The sequence below is a fragment of the Gambusia affinis genome, linkage group LG01 (assembly GCF_019740435.1).
Source record: "Gambusia affinis linkage group LG01, SWU_Gaff_1.0, whole genome shotgun sequence".
NCBI lineage: Eukaryota > Metazoa > Chordata > Actinopteri > Cyprinodontiformes > Poeciliidae > Gambusia > Gambusia affinis.
Window position 1 is genome coordinate 19,728,403 of NC_057868.1, and position 22,912 is coordinate 19,751,314.

A 22,912-nucleotide genomic window follows, 5' to 3' on the forward strand; every position below is an offset into this window, starting at 1 on the left:
CTGTTAGCCATTGGATTAGTGTGGGCATTTAATATGAAGCTTATGTTTATATTTCAAAATAAAAGCCTTCATATTTCCCTCAGGTTAATGCATCGCCGTAAGGCGATGCAATAATATTAGAATGCTTTATATTATTCTCTCAGGTTAGGGATCTGCCTTGCGCAGCAAGGCAGATCATTAAGATAAAACTTTTACCTTAAATAAACTATTAGCTATTTTACTTACTTATTAGTCATTTTAAATATACTGAATTGAGTAAGTCAATTACAGAAAACATTCTAATGATACCCCACATGCTATTGGCAACACTTAGGTAAAGATATGTTTGGCCTGCTTTGATCAGAAAAACTAACTGCTTCAAACTATTAGGATTCCATCTCTCCCTGTGTTTCATTCTCATGACAGTTGAGCTGCTCTTTAGAACTACAAAGACTGAAGGTTAGAACTACAACATGGTGGAACTGTCAGTTACTACAGAGGAGGACTGAGCTGGCCTTTAGAACTACTTGTGTTTTGAGCATTATAGAAACGATTTAACACATTCACTGTTACACATGGGATGAGTTTGACCATTTCTTATGATGCTTACTGAAAATTTCAAAATAAAAGCCTTGGCAATTTTTACATCATATATTTGCTCATTTTTGCTTGACGTGATTGGTTTATCCAAAGCACTCTTAGACACTGGATTAGTGTGGGCATTTAATATGAAGCTTACTGCAAATTTCAAAATAAAAGCCTCAATATGACCTCAGGTTAATGCATCGCCGTATAAGGCGATACAATATTAGAATGCTTTATATTCTTCTCTCAGGTTAGGGAACTGCCTTGCGCAGCAAGGCAGTTCATTAGCATTAGCATTTTATCTTAAATAAGCTATTGGGTATTTTTTTGTCTTTTTAGCCATGTTTAGTATACTTAATGGTGTAAGTCAAGTATAGACAACATGCTAGTGAGCTGATTATCATGCTGAATCGTGCATGTCCATGTTAGTCAACATTCTTGTGATTCTCCACATGGTTCTTTGGAAGTTTTTAAGCTTAGCATTGATGCTAATTGTTACCATCAGAACGCTGGGTCCAAACCGACGGGCACACTTTGGCAGGCCCCAGTTAAATTTCTTCAGGAATTTTCTAGTTAGTTCTCCTAATTTTGTTGCAGGTAGATAAAACCCATATTTCTAAAAGCCCTTTTTCTAAAACTTGAAACTATTTACATAAAAAGAAATTACAAGATTGAAATGGTTCCTGGCTCCTGCTTTTTATTTGTTTCTTCTACTCAAACTTTGACAAAAAATACAGAAATCGGTTGCACACTTTTTCCAGTAAAACAAACACAATAGTAGGCCGAGTGGGGTGGTACTGAGGACGAACAAACAACTCACTCGTAGTATTATATATGCAGATAAGACTGAGCTCTGAAACAGGCTCAGTCTTGATGACTGCATGAATGAAGCTTTTCACTTTAAACATCTTAAAACTAATTCTTGTGACAAAAATGTGGTTAGCTGCTGCTGGCACAATACATTGTGGGATACCTTGCTGGCCAATTCTGACTGTCACATACCCTTTCATATAACTTCAAATTAAGTAAGTCAATTTTTAAAATGTTTTTTTTTACCTCAAAAGGCCCTCAATGTATTTAAATCAATCACTTAGTATAACTAAGTGAATTTTTGGGTCACCATACACCTAGAAATTCTCTGGACATCAAGTGTTACCAAACCTTGACCTAAGTCAAGTTATAATCACTAATCTTTTTCAATTAAATACAATGTTACAGTTTACAGTGCAAGTCAAAGCAGTAAGTCAAGACAGAGAGCATAGTGCATTTTTGTACAAGAATTAAAGACAAAAACAAGCCTTAGAACAGAGAATTATTTTAATCAAGAAGAAAAGGCAAAAAGTATAAAATAGACAATCTTTCTATACATACACATGGTAGGAAATGTGAATGAAAAATACAAGTTAACTAAGAATGAAACAAAGATTTCAATGTCATGTTTTGAGATACAAAGTTACTGTAAGTCCAGTTAGTTTAAAAACTACCAATACACATGCTACTGAATGCGTCAAGGCACACGTGTGACGTGTATTTTGGTCTCAGTTTCTATTTACAGCGTCTTTCTTTAAGAAGAATGTACAAATTACATCAGTAATGAAAGGAATGAAGAGCTGAGGCAGAACCGGCCTCTTCATAAGACAAGTACAAGGGGGGAACTATCATACAAAGGTCATTTACAGTATTCGACGGACGCACTCGGACACTTTAATACTTGCCAACGCATGCACAAAACACGAGTGCACACACACAATCACAGACAACATTTTACCTCACAGATGACACGCACGCAGCTGCTGGCCACGCTGGATGAAACAGACGCAGCGCTTTGTTTCAATGCCGACACCTCCCACCGAGAAAATTACGAACAAATTCACCATGACAGAGAACAGACGTGTCTCAGTTCTGCACAGTCCAACCTTTGCTGAGAAAAAAAATCTGCAGGGCTTGATTGTAAAAAAGGCCGGCACAGATTTCTGTCTGAGTGACAAACCCATATTTCCTTCAGTTCAAGTCTCCTTCATCTCTAAACACGGAAGGAGTTTAAAAAAAAACAAAAAAACAAAACAAAACAATACTCCGAGTATACTGTCAAATTGTGAGAGATTAAAAGTTTAGGATTTCTAAGTTTAAAAAAAACTCAGAGAAACTATGAAGCCACATTTGCTTTTAATTAGTATAAGTTTTAGAAGGTTAGTGTCTAGAAATACGAGAAGTTTGAAGCATTTTCATCCAGAAATTACACTCAGCCAACCACAGCTCCCGTCTAAAACATTAGCACGACTCATCCAAACCCGGTGTAATGTAGGATGCATAGAACAAAGTTTGACAATCTCCGTTTTATGATACAACACTAACAAACACAATCTTGCTTTCCGTAGATTTGGAGTGCAGAGTCCTGAACAGATTCAATTGCTCACCGTCTGTGGTAAACTGTAGCGGTTTGATAAGAGGAGTTGCTACACATACACAGAAGATTCTCACATGGAGATACAGCTACCAACATTTTTTTTTTTCTTCAACAAACAAAAACTGTTTTCTGTATTAAAACAAGACTCGTTCCTTTAAAAAATCTGAACATAGTGAGTCATCAAGCAAAAAGTTTGTCGCTTTAAGGCAGATTTTTCTTTGGGTTGTATTTAGAGATGCACCAAAAAATCGGCTTGTGGCTGGAATGTCCGAAATTCAGCTCGTCCCCCCCCCAACCACACCTGTTGCTAATTACAACTCTCTTTGGTGTGGAAGTTGTTTCTTAAGAATAGAATCCTCAAAGTTAGCAACTTCTGTTCTCTGTGAAGTGTTTAAAATTTAAGAAAAATGAAGCACAAAAGTAGGAGCTCCTTGAAAGGAACTATGATTGATTGTTTACCAGTGCTAATCATGTTAATTGCTAATACAGGAAGCTAAAAGCTAAATAACAATTCTGAAATGATTTCAGCATTGTTTTAAAATAGTGAAAAGCCCATATTACAGCGAGTGTTCTCTCACCCATGCAGGCTTTTAATTACAGGTTCTCAAAGCTTCATTAGCCGAGGCTAACCTGAGCTTACCTTCACCATCCTCCAGGCTTGATAAGTGTGATTCAACTGAGGAGGTCCTCCTGCACTATCATCCAAAGCTAAATGCAATTTTTTTCCTCAAAAGAATATAATACTCAATATATTCAAAAGAAGAAGCTTGGGAAGCTGTAACTGGCTGTTTTCTGTATAACAGCTAATCCAGGAGTGGTATTTATTTTTTGTGAGGGTAATTGGGTAAAACCCCAAAGGGTGAAAATAAGGAGGACTGCAATATTAGCTCCTAAGATGCTTTCAATGTATATTATATAACATATATTAGTTGATGTTTCAATTATTAAAATAGGCAGCTATAGGTATGTTTAGAGGGCGTCTCATGTGTTCATGGTCCTTAACCCCAGGGAACACCTGGGATCAACCGTACAGATTGACTGAAAGTGTTGATGCTTTTCTAGTTCATTGTTTCACAGAACCTCATCTACAAAGTTTATGCCTCCATATTCCATTTCAGTATCATCTTATATAACCCTTTGTTTAAAGACTTTAGTGATTTATTTATGGCCCCAACATCAGCAATGTCATATCAACACTATGCTTTCATTTTTGTGGTTTTTGTGGTTGGTCCTTTAGATCAACCACAAAAACCCAACATGCCTGCTTGTGTTTGCTGATTTTGTCTTGCTTTGCTGTACTGAATGTACAACATACTTCAAAATAATAAAAGAGGTTTTAAACAGAAAGTGGAATTGGGTCACATTGACATTAGTAGGTGGGAGCTTTACATAAAACTGGATATCGGAAATTGGCCACAGAAATCTGATCGGTGCATCTCTAGTCATCATAAGTGCTTCAACAGTACTGCTTATATAGAACAATACAATAGTCTTCAGTGGTGCCAGGGTGGAATGATCACGCCTTTAGTCTCAAAAATAAAACATCAACATATAGCAATCAATACTAGTGGTACAATAACAGTTTGTCTTTTCTTTGTACATGTCGGAATGAGTTTTATGTCTGTATGCAAGACAGAATAAGACGCTAAACAGCAGTGAAAAAAATTAATTCTCGCCTACTTTTATGGTTTAGTTGGCAAGAAATACAACTCTACAGTATTTCGGCCAGCATAAAAAGAGTGAGAAAGGAAAAAAAAAAGAATTTGAAAACAATATAACAAACGCTATTTTACCCAGATTTTCGGGGAAAAAAAACTACAAAGAGGAATTGTGTGATCCCAGAGCTTTGGAATTTCTTATGGTTCACATTAAGGACTGAACAGTGCAATAAAACAACAAAGGACAATTGTCCTTTTTTTCATAAAAACCACAGTTGTCCATTTTGTGTCTTCATTCACTCTCTTTCCTTGAGTTCTTTACCGTCATGGTCTAGTGGTTAAACTATGATTTCTCTTTGTCGCCGTCTTTGTTGCGATGCTGTCGTGTGTTGACCCATCGGGTGTCCAACGCGGTGTGTCCATTTATCGTCCTGTTGCTCAGCATTTGCTCAGCGTTTGCACTAGCTCTCACATGTGAAGTCCTCCTCACTGTGAAACCTGATGTGGGGGCTTTACAAAAAAAAAAAAAAAAACACAGGGGTGAAGTTAAGGCATCAAATAGGCGGCTGGTGCACAGTGCTTCAAGGAGAATCCCAGCTGTTTATTTATTTATTTTTTTTGTCTCCCATAGCTCTTTGAGTGGCTGTCAGTCAGGAGATATGAGGAGTCTGTCAGAGTGGACTTGTATTGCTCTTTGGTGAGGTTTCCCAAGGTTTCTCAGCTGCAGGTAGTGCTACAATTGGTTACCAGATCTGAGGTTCGATCTTGTGTGTCGGCTGGTGTGGTTGAGTGTGAAGAAGGCTAAATGGTGTGGGGAGGAATGTAAAGGGCTCAGAGGCATTGCAAAAAACCCAGACAGAGCCATGGAGAACCCGTGGTTGTTGAGGCACGTTTTTTTTTTCTTGAATTTCTGCGAGTTCTCCTACATGGAGTTGCTTTCGTGATCCATCGGCTCGTCCAGGAGCCTGGAGGGAAGGAGCGTGTGTTAGTCGGATGGCATTGTGTGTGAGTGTGTTGTTGGTGTGTTGGGAGGAACGTGTACCTCTTGTTGGAGATGACTCCCACAGAGAGCGAGGCCAAAGCGTTTACGGCGTCCGTCTCCTCGCAGTCCTTACTCTGAGCGGCAACGTATGACCTGCCCACCGATCCGCTGTGGGCCTTCACGCTCTGCCAGTACTGACCTGCAGTGCGAGCGAACACACACACACACACACACACACGCACGCACACATTTCTCATCAGTGTTAATTCATCCTTTAAAGCAGAACAGCCCAAACTTTTTGTCATAATTGTTAGCTCAAAAGTACTCAAATATATAATTTTTAAAAACTAGAATCAACAAAAATATAGATTTTTTGGGACCTACTCAACAGTAAACAAAGCATGAATTATTTCAATTAAACAAATAAACTAATCAAATTTTCTTTTGTAGCAATAGGATTGTAGATCCAAAACTTCAAATGGTTCTTCCTTATTAAATGAAAGGCATTTAAATATTAGTTTGCTTGTTGGTTCATGTAACAATTCAAATTCAGTTAATTTATATAGATCCAATTCACAACAAATGTCGTCTCATGGCACTTTACAACAAAGTCGTTTAAATTTAATCACACATACATTTCAGTTGATCCTCGTTATTAAACAGTAACCTCAAATAATTATTCAAAGTAGGTTATTAAAAAGTTTCTATCGAAGAAAACTCAGCAGATTACATCGAGTTGATGACTTGCAGAATTCACTCTTTGTGTTTCAGGTTTAACCGAAGAAATCTGAAAACAATATGTGGTCTATTCTGAGTCTTTATTTGAAAAGACTTCTTGTACTGAGAGACATTTTAAAACAACAATTAACAGCAGATTTGGGTGAACCAATATAAACGTTGTAGTGTAAGTCAATGAAGAGATACGGCCAGAATTAGCATCAATTTTGAAGGAAAGCAGAAATCTTGGAAAACTTTGTGCTGAACCTAACATTTTATAGGTAGATTTGAACTCTATATGTCATAGTTTATTAAATTTTTTAAATCAGGTCAGGGACCATAGATGGCCCACGGGTCTCATTTTGAACACTCCTGCTTTAAACGAAGGGGCAGCTGCTAATTGCTAATGCAAGAAAAAGGCAAAGAGTAGATAAGTTAAAGTTATAGTGTTGCTGCTGCTCACTTTGTATTTCTATCACAGTCTGGAGGGAGCGCACTGCATTGGCGTTGGGTTTTTGGAGCAGAACATCCTCTGGCATTGTGTCCTGCAAGAGACAGACAGAGCCACGACAGAAACAAATCTGTTAAAACAGAGAAAATAGCTGCATACTAACATCACTGCACTAGACCTAAAAAAGTAGTTTTAGGACATAAGTTAGCTATATTTAAAAAATTCAATTACCCAGGATGCCTTACCTGTATACCCAGTAGTTCACTGACGCAGGCTTCAGATGCGTCACAGATGGCTGTGAGGTCATGACCTCCCTCAAGGGCCAGAATCAGACGGCCTCCAGCGAGGGACATGAGCTGGCGGGTTAGGAAGCCAAAGCCTGAAGCAAACACAGACACATTCAAAGGAGGAACGGCTTAGCTCAAACATGAGGAGCAGTAAGGCTAGCAGGTGAACTGCATTTACAACACCAAGAGCTACCAAAACTGTTACGGAAACAGTGACAAAGCTAGAGTTGCGATGAAAGGGGCCACTTCAAGTGTTTTCCAAAAACATAGAATCAGTTTGTAGCACAATTAAGTAGCTCTGTTACCTTCAGTTGTTATAAAAGAAATATGACATAAACACCTTTAAATTAGGTCTCTGTCTCTTTAAGAAGCTCCTGTTCTTTCTAAAATTTTGTCTTCAGGAAGACATCACCACAACTTTTTTTTTACCAGCGTTTCTGAGAAGTAACTCACTTAATGAGCTCAGCAGTGGTTTGCTAATTGCAGCTGGCTAGTCTGAAGGAGCTGACTGGCTTTTTTTTAAGCTGAATGGTTGCCATGGAGATAAAGAGCTATGTTTTTGATGAGGGAATAACATTATAACATAATATTAAGCTTGAAAAAGTCAACTTTACATGATACTGCCTCTTTAGTTTTCCATAGATAGTACACTTGTCTCAGAGCTTTCATGTTTGCAGTTCATGTTCATGTTAACTAATGTTTCCACCATGTCTCAGATGTTATAAATAAAAATGTATGTTTCATATATTGAGGCATAGCAACAAAGTTGAACTACGAAATAACCACATAATAAATGAGGTGAGACCTGATCCTGCTCTTTGCTCCTATACTGGACACGAGACGCAACTATCAATTTTGTCCCAAGGACTGTAATAAATATCAGGCAATTCAAGTTTCAAAAAAGGCAAGACCACACTGGCTGTGGTTGGAGAGCTGTGCTTACACTTGGCAGAGACTTTGTACCCGCCCAGAGGAGCAGGGTTCCCCTCAGCTGCGTCGAACCCAGCCGACACCAAAACCACATCTGGAGAGAATTCCTGGGCGATGGGCATCACCACAGACCTGCAGGGACACAAACAGGTGATCCGTCATTCTATGGAGCAAAGACAGGATGATGCTAAGACAGGATGATGCTAGCACCAACCCAAAAGGTTCCTAACTTCAACATTAAATCATCTAAGGAATCTAAGGATGCATTGTTTTATTTTTGGCCTTTTAAACTGATAGAAAGTAAATACAATGTTTGCACCATGTTGTTTGATTGCATTGTTGTTTTTACTAAAGGAATCAAAGGAATAAGGAATTCTACCTAGGCCTGTAATGATAACCAATTTTGCTTGATGATAAATTGACGTTATTACAATAAACAATAACGTTGTTTTGGTACTACTTTCAATAATTATAATATTATGACATAATAATATCATAATAATGCAAGAATGCATTCTCAAAGATCCATAAAGGTTAAATTCTAATGAACATTTAACACTGGAACTGGAAGACATTTTAAATATCCAAAATAAATAAACAAAAGCAACAGAAATGACAAATAAAATGAATTATGAAGTCTCTAAACAAAATTGTTATTCGGAAAAAGGGCAAGTTGAGACCAAAGCACCAAACTGAAGACTCTTATCATCCAATTTATAGAAGAAAGAGATGACAGAAAAAAACATAGATCACGCAAATTGAAATTATTGAACTCATTTTAATTTTTCATGCGATCAATTCATTTACTGTTTATTGAAACAGGCCTAATTCTATCTTTACATTTTGTCTCATTATAATCACAATGTTCAATATTTTTGGCATTGATCATCACAAAGTACAGCATATTTCTAAAGTGGAAAGAAAATTTTATCAAAATGTTCATCAAAATTGAATAAATCAAAGTTCATCATTCATTTGTTCATAGCATTTTTTACTTTGATATCTTTACATAAAAAATTCTGTGCAACAAATTGACTTTAGAAGCCACTTTATTACTTAATCCAAGTGCACATGTGTAATTTGAAGCCAGCATAAACAAAACAACTTAATTGTGCACTTCACAAATGTGGTCTTTATACAAGAAAAGGTTGAAAGGGTTTCCCAAATAACAATGCACATTACAATAAACACAGCATCCCCATGATGAAACGTGATCCTGCCAGCTTTTCTGCCTCTTGCAGCTGCAACAGCAGCAAAATCTGATTTTAACAAAGTGCTAACTCATGAGGGCTGAATACAAGCCACACTCATCATAAAAACTTTTAGAAACAATCTAAGTACCTCCTTTGTTGCAAACACACAATTATCTTTGGACAGGTTCACAATCATGCACTACTTTGCCTTGTCCTATCCCACGGAATACCAATAAAAGACCTTAAAGCTCATGGTTGTAAGCACTTCAGTGAGTATATTTAACTAGTCTCAAGAATAGAATGTATTATTTTTATCTTCTACAAAGTAGATGATAAAAATAATTAAGGGATCATTACTTTCTTCAAAACAAAATGGATTTCAAATATTTAAACAGTCAATCTTTTCAAATAAAAGTAAAACAGGAGTAACTACTGCAGTACTTTTATGTATTTCTAACATTTACGCCTCCTATCCACTGAGCGGTACGGCCCGGATCTGTACTCTATTTTGTTTGTTTCTGTTGAAACAGACAAAGTAGCGCCCCCTATCACAGCATTTCAGGCCACATTCAGTGGTAAATTTATATGAAAATGGGGCATCTGTGACATTGTACTTTGTAAATCCTGTTTTCCTTTGATTCTACCTTCTGGTTGTAGTTTTTGTTTTTGCCAGCATGTGATGCTGTTATTACATACAGAGTTGTGGAGATACAAGAAGTTGGAAAAAAAAAAAACAAACTCATGTATTTGCTGTTTAGGAGCTTTAAACTAGATGACATATGGACAATTCACACAATAGACTACTTTTACTCTGTATATTTAACTTAAATTTTCTGTCTACCCATTGAGAGTCCAATGGCGGTGGAAATACTCTGAATACGGTGAAACACATTTTTGTTAACTGAAATAAATAACAACGTTAATCAATAGGGAAAAACTATCACTAACTGGAATTATATTGTGCATTTATAAAATTAACCAAACCATACAAAAGTTATAGATGTAATATTCTTCATTTTCTTGTTTATGAGTCCATTTATTCGCCCTTTGAACTGATGTGAAACTGATTTTTTTTCCCCCCTGCACCAGCAGTTTACATCAGCTGACTAAAATGGTGGCAGCAAAAGTTGCGAGAAAGCACCGGTCAGTTGATAATTTTAATACGCTTCTTCAAAATGAGAACTTCTGTTGAGCGTTCATGACCCAAATCAATGTATGAAAAATAAATAAAATACTTTCACATTCTTGAATTCTGCATGTAGACATAAAGCAAAGTATGAAAATCTAAAACTATTACTGTGACTAATAAAAACTAAACTAAAACTAAACACTATTTAACGAAAAATAACTAATAAAACCTAGCAATCACACTCTAACACTAATTAAAGCTATCTAATTAATAAAAACAAAAGGCCACAATGAAATAAAACTAAACTATGATGAAAAAATCCAAACTATTTTAACCCCGTACGGCTCCGACACATGTTGTACCACTCAATGTAAATAAGGCATTAGATTAAAGTTATAAGTCTTGTGGGAGAATAATTTAAGAATGAAGGATATAAACAAATTAAAGGAGTTATTGTGAGCCTAATTAAAAGCTACAACTACAATGAGCCTCTTCAACTGTAAGTCAGCTCAATTGTAAATAATGATCTTCATATAAATAAAACTATATCTCCTGGTTTGTCAGCATTTTACCTGGACAGCCTCATAAAGATAACAAATACTTATGATCCAATCTAAAGACTCATTAACTTGACAAGTGACACAAACTGTGGCAGATCCCAAACTCAGCAGCTCAAACTGTGTTGACAAAGGACTATTGTTTCTCTGTTGGACGAGCTGCAGCGCCTCAAGTGAGACAGGTCCACTTGACGGAGTGGGTTTGCTGTCAGCTCTTATGCACAATGCATATTTCCTCAACGCTGTTGTTGTTACGAGGGAAAAAAATTAAAAACCACATTGGGGCTAAGAGGTGGAAAGAGGCTCGACTAATGCAGCCCCACGCTGCAGGTCGGTGAAGTTCAAAGCTGCAGCGCGTGGGTCTGTTTCCCATTAGAGGCTTGTCACTCTCTTCACGTCATTGGACACAGAAAGAGAGAGAGGAAAAGCAGTCCATCTGGGATCCATTTACTTTCATTATTCTGCCTGGGGACTAAGTAGACCTCCCTCCCCTTCATACCACCGTGCAAACGGACAACATGAGCTCAGAGGATGCAAAGAGTCAAAAAGTACAAACAAGTTTCAGAATTTGCATAGAAACGTAAACACAAATCGTACAAACACAGAAAGATTTTGATTCCCACAAGGATTCCTTGAAGCAAAGAGCATGAGCCCACTCTTCACTCGCTCTCGTAAACAACAGTAAACCGCCAAAACACCAACCCCACCTCCTCTGTAGGCCCATTAAAAACTAGCACGGTCCCCCCGGAGCGCGTAACTACAGGCATCCTGATGGGAACAGGGCGGGGTGAGGTTAAAGGAGAGGAGGGGATGCTTATTAAAGATCAATAAGGAGAGAGGACAGGAAGAGGGGGAACGTGCCGGTTATTGGCGAGGCTTGGCGTGATGGAAACTGAGGGGGTGGGGAGGTAGGAGTGCAGGGATACGGTGAAAAGGCAGCAAAGCAGCCTCTTTCAAGCATGAACGCATACAAACTTTTCCTTGTAAAACACATTCTGGTAAAGACTTTTTTTCATTCAAACCATAAAATGTTTGAAAGCGCTCTATGCTACAAACCGGCTCTAAGAAGTGGTGATGAAGAGTGAGGGGTCTTTAAAGCACCTTGTTAGGGTCTAACACAATAAATATACTTTGAAGATCAGAATATATATCTTAAAATCTTAAACTATAACTAAGCGTGTTATGATAAAATGCTATAAACTAAATGGAGGGCAATTCCAGGAGGAAATCTGTTTGAGGCTACAAGGTTGAGAATGCGGTGGAAGTCCGTCCTCCAACAGGAAGATGACAAAAACCTGCTCACTGATGATGATTAGCTAGCACTGGTTTTAGCTGTTAAGTTGTCAACATAATGTGCTAATGTCCTAATCTTACATGTGTGTATCATATATAAAAGAAAAAGGGACACAATGTGTTGCTGCTAATTGTCAACACTACAACTGGAAAACAACATCCAAGGGTATCACAATTTCACAGGTCAATAAAAAGTTGTAATTAAAAAAATTGTGAGGGAGGGGTCAGTTATGCTAGCTTGACTTTGACAACCTTAACATGGAGATGTGTTGCTGAATTCAGTTTCTTTTCAATTAAAAAAAAAGTGAGCCATAATTCTACTCTCTAGCAGAACATCAGAAGAAAAGGTGTTTAAATGAGCTAATCAGCCATCGCTGTGATCATACCATCACTTATTAATAAATGCAAAATAAACATCGAGCCTGAAAATACTGTAACAATTTTTTCTGTTCTTTGTGCAGTAAATGTTTGTGTGTTTTTTTGGTGTTGAATACTGATACGCTAGTGAAACCTTTGTCAGTCGGTTGCTATGGTAACAGGCCTATGTGTAGCACATCCGACCCAGAGAACGAGCAAAAAAGAATACAAGTGATTTTGAGTTATCCTTCCGTTTGCTGTGGGACACTGCAATAAATTAGTAATAGCCACATGTACAGATTTCATTTAGGTAACAAAATTGTTCTAGACAGTCAGCGCAGTTACAGATGGCATGTTAAAAAATTGGCCTTTTGCCCTCCGGGGTTATGCCCGTGTGCATCATTTTTGGATGTAAACTATAACATCCAACGTGTCTAAAAACTGGACACTTATTGTTTATTGCCATTAAACGTGACCTGCTTTGTCTCAGAAACACTCTAGAGAGGGAACGCCGTCACACTGAACATCTCTGTCTTTCTACTGGTGCAGTCAGCAGAAACGCCAGCGGTCAGGTTCATCCTACACAATATAGTTCATTTTTTCTTAAAACTAGCTTTAAGAGTCATATAAAAGCTATTACATCTGAAGGATCGACACATTTCAAGCAGAATGTCAGCAGACATTCAACTGTTTTCTATAAATTTTGATCCATTCCTTAGAAGAATCATAGAAACATGGATTTGGTTTGTTTCTATGCGAAAACAAGTATGCAGGTGTGTGTCTGTCAACTCTCCGCTGCAGCCCTTTTTCCCATAACCACAGTTTCCCCACGTTTTCTCGAGGTTTAATATCGCAGACAACCAAAACGACCACACGACTGAATCTTTATTGGTACTAAACACCCACCAGTGACAATTATCAAACCCACCATCAGGAAGTCAGACATCCGCAGTCTATCGAAAACGAGACCTGGAGAGTAGTTACAGTAAAACATCTGAGGTTGCTGGAAAAACCAGGGAGCAGCCAACACATGCTCTCCAAATGACAAAGATTCTGAATTACGCCAGACGTGCGTCAGAGACAATGTGGAGCCGAGACGGTGATCGGCCAGGCTGTTTGTTGTGGCTCGGTGTGAAGGATATGTGGGGAAATTTTCTAATTAATGCTTGTGTGGATGATTCTAGTGCTAATCAATAAAAACGTCAAACCAATTAACTGAGATATATCCCTTGTACCTGAACGCAGCGAGGTACTCGGCATCTCCCATGGGTGGCTCCAAGCCTCCGGTCCAGGCTATGTTCACATTGAAGCCCTCGCCGGCTCCAGAACCGACCTAAAACCCAGAAAACAAAGTCAGACCCAGTGTTTCTCTGACGCGTCGCTTTTCACTAAAGATACGACCGATTTTCACCCAACCTCAGTTGGTGAACCGCTGCCAGGGAAGAAGTTTGCGTCATCGTAGCGATGAAGAGAAATGTACAGAACGCTGGGGTCGCTGTAGAACACCTCCTGGGTGCCGTTACCATGGTGAACATCCTATAGAAAGAATATCCACTAATTAAATAAATAGAACACGGACAGGATATACATTTTTATTAAGGCTTTTCCTGACAGAGTAAAACTGGGCGACATCTCACCCAGTCGACGATGAGGATCTTGCTGACATTGAGCTTCTGCTGGAGCTGCTTGGCAGCTATGGCAACAGAGTTAAAGTAACAGAAACCCCTAAAAGACAAACACAGAAAATTAAAAGCTAGATGAAAACATGAAAAATGACAAGTTTAGTTAGAACAGAAAATCTTACAATTATGAACTAATTTGTGTTACTATTTCCTTTTGCTTGTTTGATTAGTTTTATAATTCATGTTTGATGAAAGCATTAAAATGTTATTAAGATGTTGTTAGCAATAGATAATACTGAATCAGAATCAGTTTTATTGGAAAATTAAAGGAATTAATTATATGACTTTTTCTTGATTGAAATGTAAAATTGGATCAGATCAAGGGAAGATTCAAAAATAGAAATAAATTATGGTTTGTTGGTTTTAAAGCCAAACATAAAGTATAAAATCCATAAAAAGATAGATATATCTAATATCCATATTTTTATCAAAGCAATATTCTAAACCTGAATTAGATGGACTGTTATCATAAGGTCCTGCTAAAATTAGTCATATCTTACTTACATTTCACTTCTGTAAATTCTGAACACAAAATCTGATCACAGACACATTTCTCAAAATATTACCTAAATGTTTATGGCATTGGTTCTATTGCTTTGTCAAGCTTCTATTACTAAGAAATGGCTCTGTAGTATTTACAATGGAAAAGTTGTTGAAAATAGTCTCAAAACAAATAAGAGTATTCCAAAAAGGGTTTTGGAGGAAAATAAAACTCAGAAACGAACAACAACAAAAGAAAGAGTGGTGCTGAATAAACGACAAGAAAGAAAAAAAGTACATTTACCATGGTCGTATAAAACACAGAGCATATATACACACTCACATTGGGTTGGAGGGATCTGCGTGATGTCCTGGCGGTCTGACCACAGCAAAGCCGTTCTGTGCAGCAGATAAAGACGTGTTAACCTGCGTCTCATTAATTATGATGCTACTGTTAGCATGCTGCATTTTAACCTGCAATAACAAATCTAATATAATATTAAATGATTTGTTTTAGTTTTCCATCTTTAACACAGTAAAACAAATCTTTTATGAACAATTAAGATCACCTGAAATAGTCATGGCAAAAACAGATATGATTCTTTCTACCAATGACAAACTTGTTCTTCCACTAAACAACCTAGTTGGTTAATAAGAAGTAAATTAATATTTGTTCATCTATCGTATCCTTAATGGGAAAAACTATCATCCTGAAAGGAAATAAATGTCTATGATTGTTAATTTTGTGCTTAAACTATAATTTTCTCTACTTTGCTACCATAAAAGCATACATATTAAAACTAGGACCAAATGCAATAAAATGTTAGTTTCATATCATCTGTCTAAATTAAAAGACTAATCTTACATTGAAGGACATTGATTAGATTGTAACTGCTGCTTCCTCCTGCTTATCGTTCTGTTACAGTTATTTTAAGTTCAACAAACTGAAAAAATACATAGCAGAGCAGGTTATTATCCATGCCTTAATCTGAATTGTAGATGCACTTTACATCAAGTTTCAGCATTAATTGTAACTGAAGGAAACATTTTTTATCTGATTTCAGCAACGGTTTAGTACGGCTGCTCTCTGGTTTCTGACCTTGAGCTCTCCTTTGGCCACCCTGAATGACAGCTCAACGACGCTGCCCGCCGCCATGCGTGATGCTGTAGAAGTATGTGACTCATTCCAGATGGTGTCATTGTCCACCTGTCCATCACAACAAACATATCAACATTTAGACATACACTCCTCTACGACCAGGAAACTTCATATATGTAGTAGAGTAGCAGAGAATTACTGTAGATCAAAACACAAATAAGGCTGTCTTAAAAAAACAGCCTCCACTACATAGATATTTTGTAGGTTGACTGTTTTCTATTTTCTCTGGAAAGGAAAATCACTTTTTGTTTGTTCTGTGCACCTAAAAAAAAAAAAAATTTAGTCACCCTTGGGCCTTTTGAAAATTTAACAAAGTTCAATTACTTGAACTTAGTCACAAAATACTATTTGGGTACACCATAGTCTACTTTCAAGTAAAAAAAAAAAAATTTACTATGAAATTTAAAAATGAGACCAAATTGTGGTTACAAAAAGGAAAATACTTTGTTTTGTACTTTCTAGGTTTACTGTTACACAAGGATTTAAATTTGTCATAAATCAAAGTCTCCACCTCCATCAACCACCGAATTTATAGGATTGTCAAATTGCAGTTGGGGGGCCGTGCAAAAACAATCCAGGAGCCGCAAATGGCCCATAGACCACACTTTGAACAACCCTGAGGTGCTCTCTGCAGCAGAAGTTAACATTTTCGCTTTGTTTTAATTCACTAAAATAATCCTAACAACACTATGAGGGATTTTTTTCCCCACTTCTTAACAAGCTACCACAAGTTCACGCAAAGTGAATGCTACTCATAATAACTTCACACAAAGTAACTTAAAAAAATTCTGAATTATATCTTTAATCTCATCATTTTATGTTTTCATAATTCCATAATTCTATTTTTGTTTTCTTCTTTTCTGTCCATCTGGCTGACAGTAAAAATCCAAAGCATATTTTTCATCCCTGGTCACGGACATGCTGCTTTCATTAGTCTGAACTGTCACGATTCGACACAGGCTGTCAGGAGGACCAAGTCTGCTTGCTTTCTTTCTCTCTTTGATGTCTTTCCTGTCATCTTTCTTTTGCTCATTTTTTCCATCTTTCTTTAAAACAATATCACCTTTCATCAAAACAACAATCTGGACGTATTAAGCAGCTTCCACTAAAAGATGAGTGTTTCCTCTTACCCCGACTCCGCCGCATGGCAACATGACAAACATCCTTTGCGAAAGGATTCCTGTAACACAGAAACAGTTGAATCTATTTTTAGCATGTTTTATCTTCAATGTAGATTTGATGGTTCTGAATAGAGAACACATTTCTCTAACGTTTGGATCTATTGGTGCAGGGCATGACCTACCAGCCAGTTTGCGGTTGTCCAGTTTCAGTCTGTTGAGGGGGTTTGTGCCGTAAAGCAACACGTGGCGCTCCGTATGGACCGACTGCAGCTCCTCCAGGTTGGCCTTCCGACCGCGGATACTCTGCAAGAGCAAAACATGAAGGCTTCTCTGAAAACTCTGCAGATTTACATTAAATCCTACAAGGAAGGGGAAATGGTAGAACACAGATATTTGTACACAGTAACCTGCAAAGTCATTCCTTAAACGCTAACTGTGAGTATTTGTGTGTGTTTTACCTCACACTGCCCTCTCAGGCCTCTCTCTTGCAGTCGTGACCAGATGCTCTGTATTCTCCCAGCATGCTCTGGGTGACTGCTGTTGTCTCCACATGTGCATTGGTGTTTTAGCATCTGAGAGTCATAAACTAGCCCTGAAGAAAGAAAAAAAGAGACAACAAAATAATAATTAATATTCAGTAGCATGTTCACTACTCTCATATCCGGGAAAAGTCCAGGCCTGAAGTAAAAATCTGCAGAAAACCTTTTTAAAAAATCCTTTCACTTCCAAAAAGAATCCTATATTTACATCTACCCTGTTTGATGTTTAAAAAATAATAATATTCAGATATTATGCAAATTACAGGTGTTACAAATAGGGATGCATTTGATTTCTGATACCAATGTCAATATCTGAGGTTTAGCATCTGTTGATGCTGATCCGATACAGAAAAACTGTGGCTAAATGGACTTTAAATGTTTCTGGGGTTTTTTCTAAAACAGACAAAAATGTACTGAGTTATGATTCTGTACCAGAACAGCAAACTGAAATACATCAATAGCTTAACAAACTCAGTCAAACATGTAAAGGCAAGTTTAATGTGTGCAAATTTAAATTGTGACAATTTGGGCCTGTCACAACAACTTTTTCTGGACAATCAATTACTCAAGAAATTATTATATATTATTGCAAAAAAACAACAAAAAAAAACAATACTATAATGTTAAGTATAGTATAGTTAAGTTTAATGTACTTAACTATAATGTTAAGTACATTAAACAAAGACCAATAAACTTTCATTTCCAAACAACACTTAACACTAGAACTGGAAGACATTTTAAATATCTCAAATAAACACATAAAATAAACAAAAGCAATAAATAAAATCCTAAAAAAGTCACTCACAATGGAAAGCATTAATAAAATGGACTAAAAAGTCTCAATAAACAAAATCATCCTTCAAAAAGTATTAATCATTATGAAAAACAACCAAATCTGCCAGTTAAGCATCAGAGTGATGCCTTTTGTCATCCGGTCTCTTTGGAAGTGAATAAGATTCATAAGGAAAATAAACAATTATGTGACTGGAAATTATTGAGCTAACTTTGATTTATCACATAAGCAAGAAATGTGATCAACTGATTTCTTGCTTATTGTGACAGGCTTACCTGTATCCTACCTGTCAGCAAATTTACTATAATGTGGCCAGAATTTAAGTTAAAATATTAATCAACTTTATTTGAGTATCTAATTTCAGCAACCAGGCAGGTCCAAGTTCTTTACGTCTTAAAAACACAAAATAAAAAGTGATAAAAACATCATACAGTAACTAAATTAGAAAACCAGTGACAAACATGTTGGTCAATGTTTCATTATTATGATTCAAAGCAACTCTAAGCAGGTGGGGGTTTTAGTTTAGATTTAAAAATACTCAGTGTTTCAGCTGTTTTTCAGTTTTCTGGATGTTTGTTCCAGATTAGTCGTGCATAGAAGGTGAATGCTGCTTCTACAGAACCAGAAGACCTGAGAGGTCTGGAAGGTTGAAACAACAGCCACCTCAATATATATAATTAAACCAACTATAATTTTCAACTCTAATATTATTTTAATTCATAGAATAATAGTCTGTGGGGTTGGTGTAAAATATGGATTGTATTGTTAGAAAGCATGACATTTTGCACAAAGGCTACCAGAGCCACAAAAAAAATCTAATTATTGTTTGCTAGGAAATAATTTCATTATAGTGATTGGTTATTTACAGTCATACTTTGTTGTAGAAGATGTTTTTATTACCCTGAACATTATTTTAAAAGTGGAACTTGTCCGTTTGGTTGCTGTTTGAGAAATGTACAATCCTGTTTGTCTCCTGGGGGCAGAGCCCCTCTTTTCCTTAAAATCTAGCGACGCCCCTGCTGAAGAGAAATGAGATTTGTGTTCTCTCATATTTACGTCGGCACCTTTGGGACACGTGACTCACCGGTAGTGAAGCGGGGTTTGCTGACAGCGTCCTGCGGCGTCAGGCTCAGGGTGTTCTCAGGTGGAGTGAGCGAGGTGGAGGCTGGCAACGAGCGTGTACGAGACAACGCCCGATGAACGCCAGGCCCGCAGGCCGGCCCGCCGCCGCGGAACACAGGCACAGCCAGGGTTTCCATCTGCTGATGCATCTGCTGCAGCTGCTTCTGCTGTTCATAGAGCAACGACTGGTCGGAGGGAAAGACACAGAACAGCGTCAAGGAGAGACACAACAAAGAATCTGCTTTTTAAAGAGTTATGTCGCCATCTAGAGGAATAAGGATAAACAGCAGATGAGCTGCCTGCTTCTACTGAACTCTCTGTGGGGGAATGTTTGTGATTTTTTTTCCCCAAACCTGGTTGAGAATGAGCGCATGCTGTAGGTTGATTTGCTCTTCATGGGCTTTGGATCCAGTTGGCTCCGCCTCCCTCAGTGACTCTGCCCGCACTCTGCTCTGGTAGCTGGTCTCCGTAGGTGAAGCTCCACCGCCATCCTCAGAATCCATATCCTCAGACGGGATCTGATGCAGTCTGGGTTTCTCGCTGGACTTGGACATCAGCTGCAGGCAGACAAAATGCCGAGATCATTCAGATATGAAAAAGACGATGAATTAAGAGACAGAGGGGAGAACTACATCACATTTTTGTCGGACAGTTCAAGTCTGACGTATTACTGATAATAATGAAACTGGATTTTTATTTTTATTTTTTTAAATTAAGTGTCACACTGGAGTCATCGCAGTAGTGCTAAAAACATAGCAGTGAAACTACTTGTGAAACTGAAACTGAGGTGCACCGATTTAAAACTGTAACCTTAAAACTGTCAGCACATCTTGAATGTTGCTTCTTATTATTTTTAAAAAGCAAACACAACACCGGACAGCACAGCACTTCTCACTGAATATTTAAGGCTGTTTTTCTTTGTATATTCCTGACATGGTGCAGGTCTTATTTTATAACTTTTGAAATTTTTATTTTAAAATAAAAAGATTTGCAATGCTTTTAAACTTCGACTGAAAGTATTGATAATCATTAAATCTTGACATGTATATATATTTTTTACAAAGAAAAATGGCTGTTTAGAGACACTATTCCTCCCAATCCGATTGATTCTGAACCATTTTGCAAAGAGGAAGCAGAAAAAAGCTCTAAAACTGCAGCAGAACGTGGCTCTACAGAGCACTGACTCAGGAAAGGCTGAATATATTAACTCATTTTTTTTTATTTAAAAACATATTTTCTTTTCACTACACTTTAATCAACCATATATATACTGCATATACATATAAGACACACTGAACTCTGTGGTTGATAAAATATAAAATAATTCAGGGTAAGGTCCTACATAAATCCTTTATACTCTGCAAAACACAAAATTCTACCAAGTATTTTTGGTCCAGTTTCTAGACTTAGTGCACTTGAAATAAGACAAAACTGGCTTATAAGTAACTTTTCAGCAAAAAATGTGAGTTTAAGTTAATAATTCCTTGATAGTGATGAAAAATACAGTTCCACAGTCAAATTATGTCATGTATAACTAAAACTTTTTCATCGATATTATGAATTATTAACTTAAAACAAGCTCACATTTCTTGCTGAAAAGCTACTTCTAAGTTAGTTTTGTCTTGTTTCATCTGTAATGAGATGTTTGCACTAGAAACCAGACCTAAATTACTTGGTAGGACTTTGTGTTTTTTTCTTGAACAGGTCTTATGAAACGTGGCTCAGAATGTGTCGGTACCTTTCCCAGGTGCGTCTGCTGCTTGAGCCTCTCCAGCAGCTGTGCGTTGTGCTGCTGCTGGAGGAGATGGTTGTGGAGGGCCCGCGGGCTCTGGGGAAGGGGTTCTGAGCGGGTTCTGCTCAGCGGCTTGTGGGCCTGAACGCCCCCTGGAGACAGCCGGTCTAACTGCGGCGCAAACTGCAAAGGGACAGGGTCGAGGCCCGGCACTGCTGGGCGATAAGAGGAGAGAGGAAAATGGCAAATTCATGCAATATGGATCAGATTATCACATGCAAAACTGCACCTACAGAACCAGATTACTTCATGGATTATAAAGCATATAATTTGACAACCTATTAATTCAGTTTAAAGAATTTTAGATGGGTGTATTAATTCAGCTGTTATTTGCTGCACATAGGAGAAACATTACCAAAGTAAGCAGTTGGTAGTGCTCTAACTTGTCAGAAAGTGAGAACTCCATTTACAAATCATAGATGCACAAGTTAAAAATGGAACCAGAAGTGAGAATAAAATAGCTAATTTTTTATGCGACTTCTGCATCTGAGATTGCAAAGCTTTGCAGCTTGAGATGCATTTGAGGAAGTGTGTGAAATAAGGATACAGACTAATATTTAAGCAGCCCTGGGACTGATGTGTAAAAAGCCTTAAAATAAAAATGATCTCTTATTTTAGAAACATGGCTTCACATTAAAAATGCATAAAAGACTCATATTTAGTCCAGAGTTAAAGTGCTGTAGATGTACTGCTGATTTGCATGTCAGGATGCAGGAGCAGCCACTCAGCTCAGAAACTAAACTGTTGGAGAAAAAGAAAGTCTGAACAGGAAGACAGGAAGAGAACTGTAGCATGGAGGGGCATTTTGAGTCGCTATGACAACTATCAGATGCTAGCTATATGCTGATAAGTTGTTCGAGTCTATGAAGCTTATTTTGTTCAAGAAAGGAAGGAAGGGAGGAAGGAAGAACAGCAGGAAAGAAGGACATGAGGGATGGAGGAAAAACAGAAAAGGAAGCCAACAAACAAATATGGAGTAAGGATAACTAATAAATATTTTCTTTCTTCAAAATGATCCAACCCAGAAAAATACTGCAGTGAAACGCTATTTTTTACAGGAACCTGTTACCACTGAAGACATAAACACTGAGGCGGACAAAAACCAGATAACTCATGAAAGCATCAAATGGCCGCAGAGAAGGTGTGACCTGGATCTATTCTGAGACATGAATATGAACCCTCAAAACAACAAGACATTTTAAATTCACTGTTACAGTAAGAGCTTTTAAGGAATCTACACATTTTTACCAGAGGTGTCAACAAATAGGTGTGTGTGTGTGAGTGTGTTTGTCTCACCACCCAGAGTATGCATGAGTCCAGAAGGCTCCAGGATGATGACAGGCAGGTGTGGGTTCATCTGGCCCGCCTGGTCGTCTCTGCTGAGCGGCAGGAAGACAGGCGAGCCCCCGGCAGTGACCACGGGAATACGGCCCACCTTCAGCGAGGAGAGCTCCACCTCAGCCTGAAACACAGAACGGAAACCTGGAGTTCAGCACCGACTGGAGCTAAAGGGAAAAACTGACCAGATCATAAAGCCTGCAACATTGAGCTGATAAAAAACCCCCAAAAAAACCCTCAGTGCAGTTTAACAACATCAACAATGCTCCTGTTAATCTGTCGACTTCCCTTTTCAAAAGCAAGATATTGGAGAGCTAAGTTTCATATGTATTTATGAACTACAATGAGATTTTCAATGACA

General features: G+C 37.7%; 1 protein-coding gene across 6 annotated transcripts in view; it reads right to left on the bottom strand.

The window, feature by feature from the left end:
* Positions 1-1,863: 1,863 nt before the first annotated feature.
* hdac7a (histone deacetylase 7a) overlaps positions 1,864-22,912 on the bottom strand; it is a 75,419-nt gene continuing 54,370 nt past the window's right edge. For 5 of the 6 annotated variants that reach the window (XM_044116363.1, XM_044116344.1, XM_044116373.1 and 2 more), the window contains 17 exons: positions 22,510-22,675; positions 21,160-21,368; positions 19,775-19,978; positions 19,384-19,606; positions 17,426-17,559; positions 17,150-17,270; positions 16,977-17,026; positions 15,787-15,894; positions 15,031-15,086; positions 14,163-14,250; positions 13,942-14,061; positions 13,761-13,858; positions 8,010-8,128; positions 7,025-7,158; positions 6,792-6,873; positions 5,672-5,810; positions 1,864-5,594 (listed from right to left, as the gene is read on the bottom strand). In XM_044116363.1, the coding sequence (XP_043972298.1) occupies positions 5,552-5,594; positions 5,672-5,810; positions 6,792-6,873; positions 7,025-7,158; positions 8,010-8,128; positions 13,761-13,858; positions 13,942-14,061; positions 14,163-14,250; positions 15,031-15,086; positions 15,787-15,894; positions 16,977-17,026; positions 17,150-17,270; positions 17,426-17,559; positions 19,384-19,606; positions 19,775-19,978; positions 21,160-21,368; positions 22,510-22,675 (2,094 nt within the window). In that variant the 3' untranslated portion in view covers positions 1,864-5,551. The remainder of the gene's footprint in view (positions 5,595-5,671; positions 5,811-6,791; positions 6,874-7,024; positions 7,159-8,009; positions 8,129-13,760; positions 13,859-13,941; positions 14,062-14,162; positions 14,251-15,030; positions 15,087-15,786; positions 15,895-16,976; positions 17,027-17,149; positions 17,271-17,425; positions 17,560-19,383; positions 19,607-19,774; positions 19,979-21,159; positions 21,369-22,509; positions 22,676-22,912) is intronic. The other variant, XM_044116392.1, reaches the window with a different exon arrangement.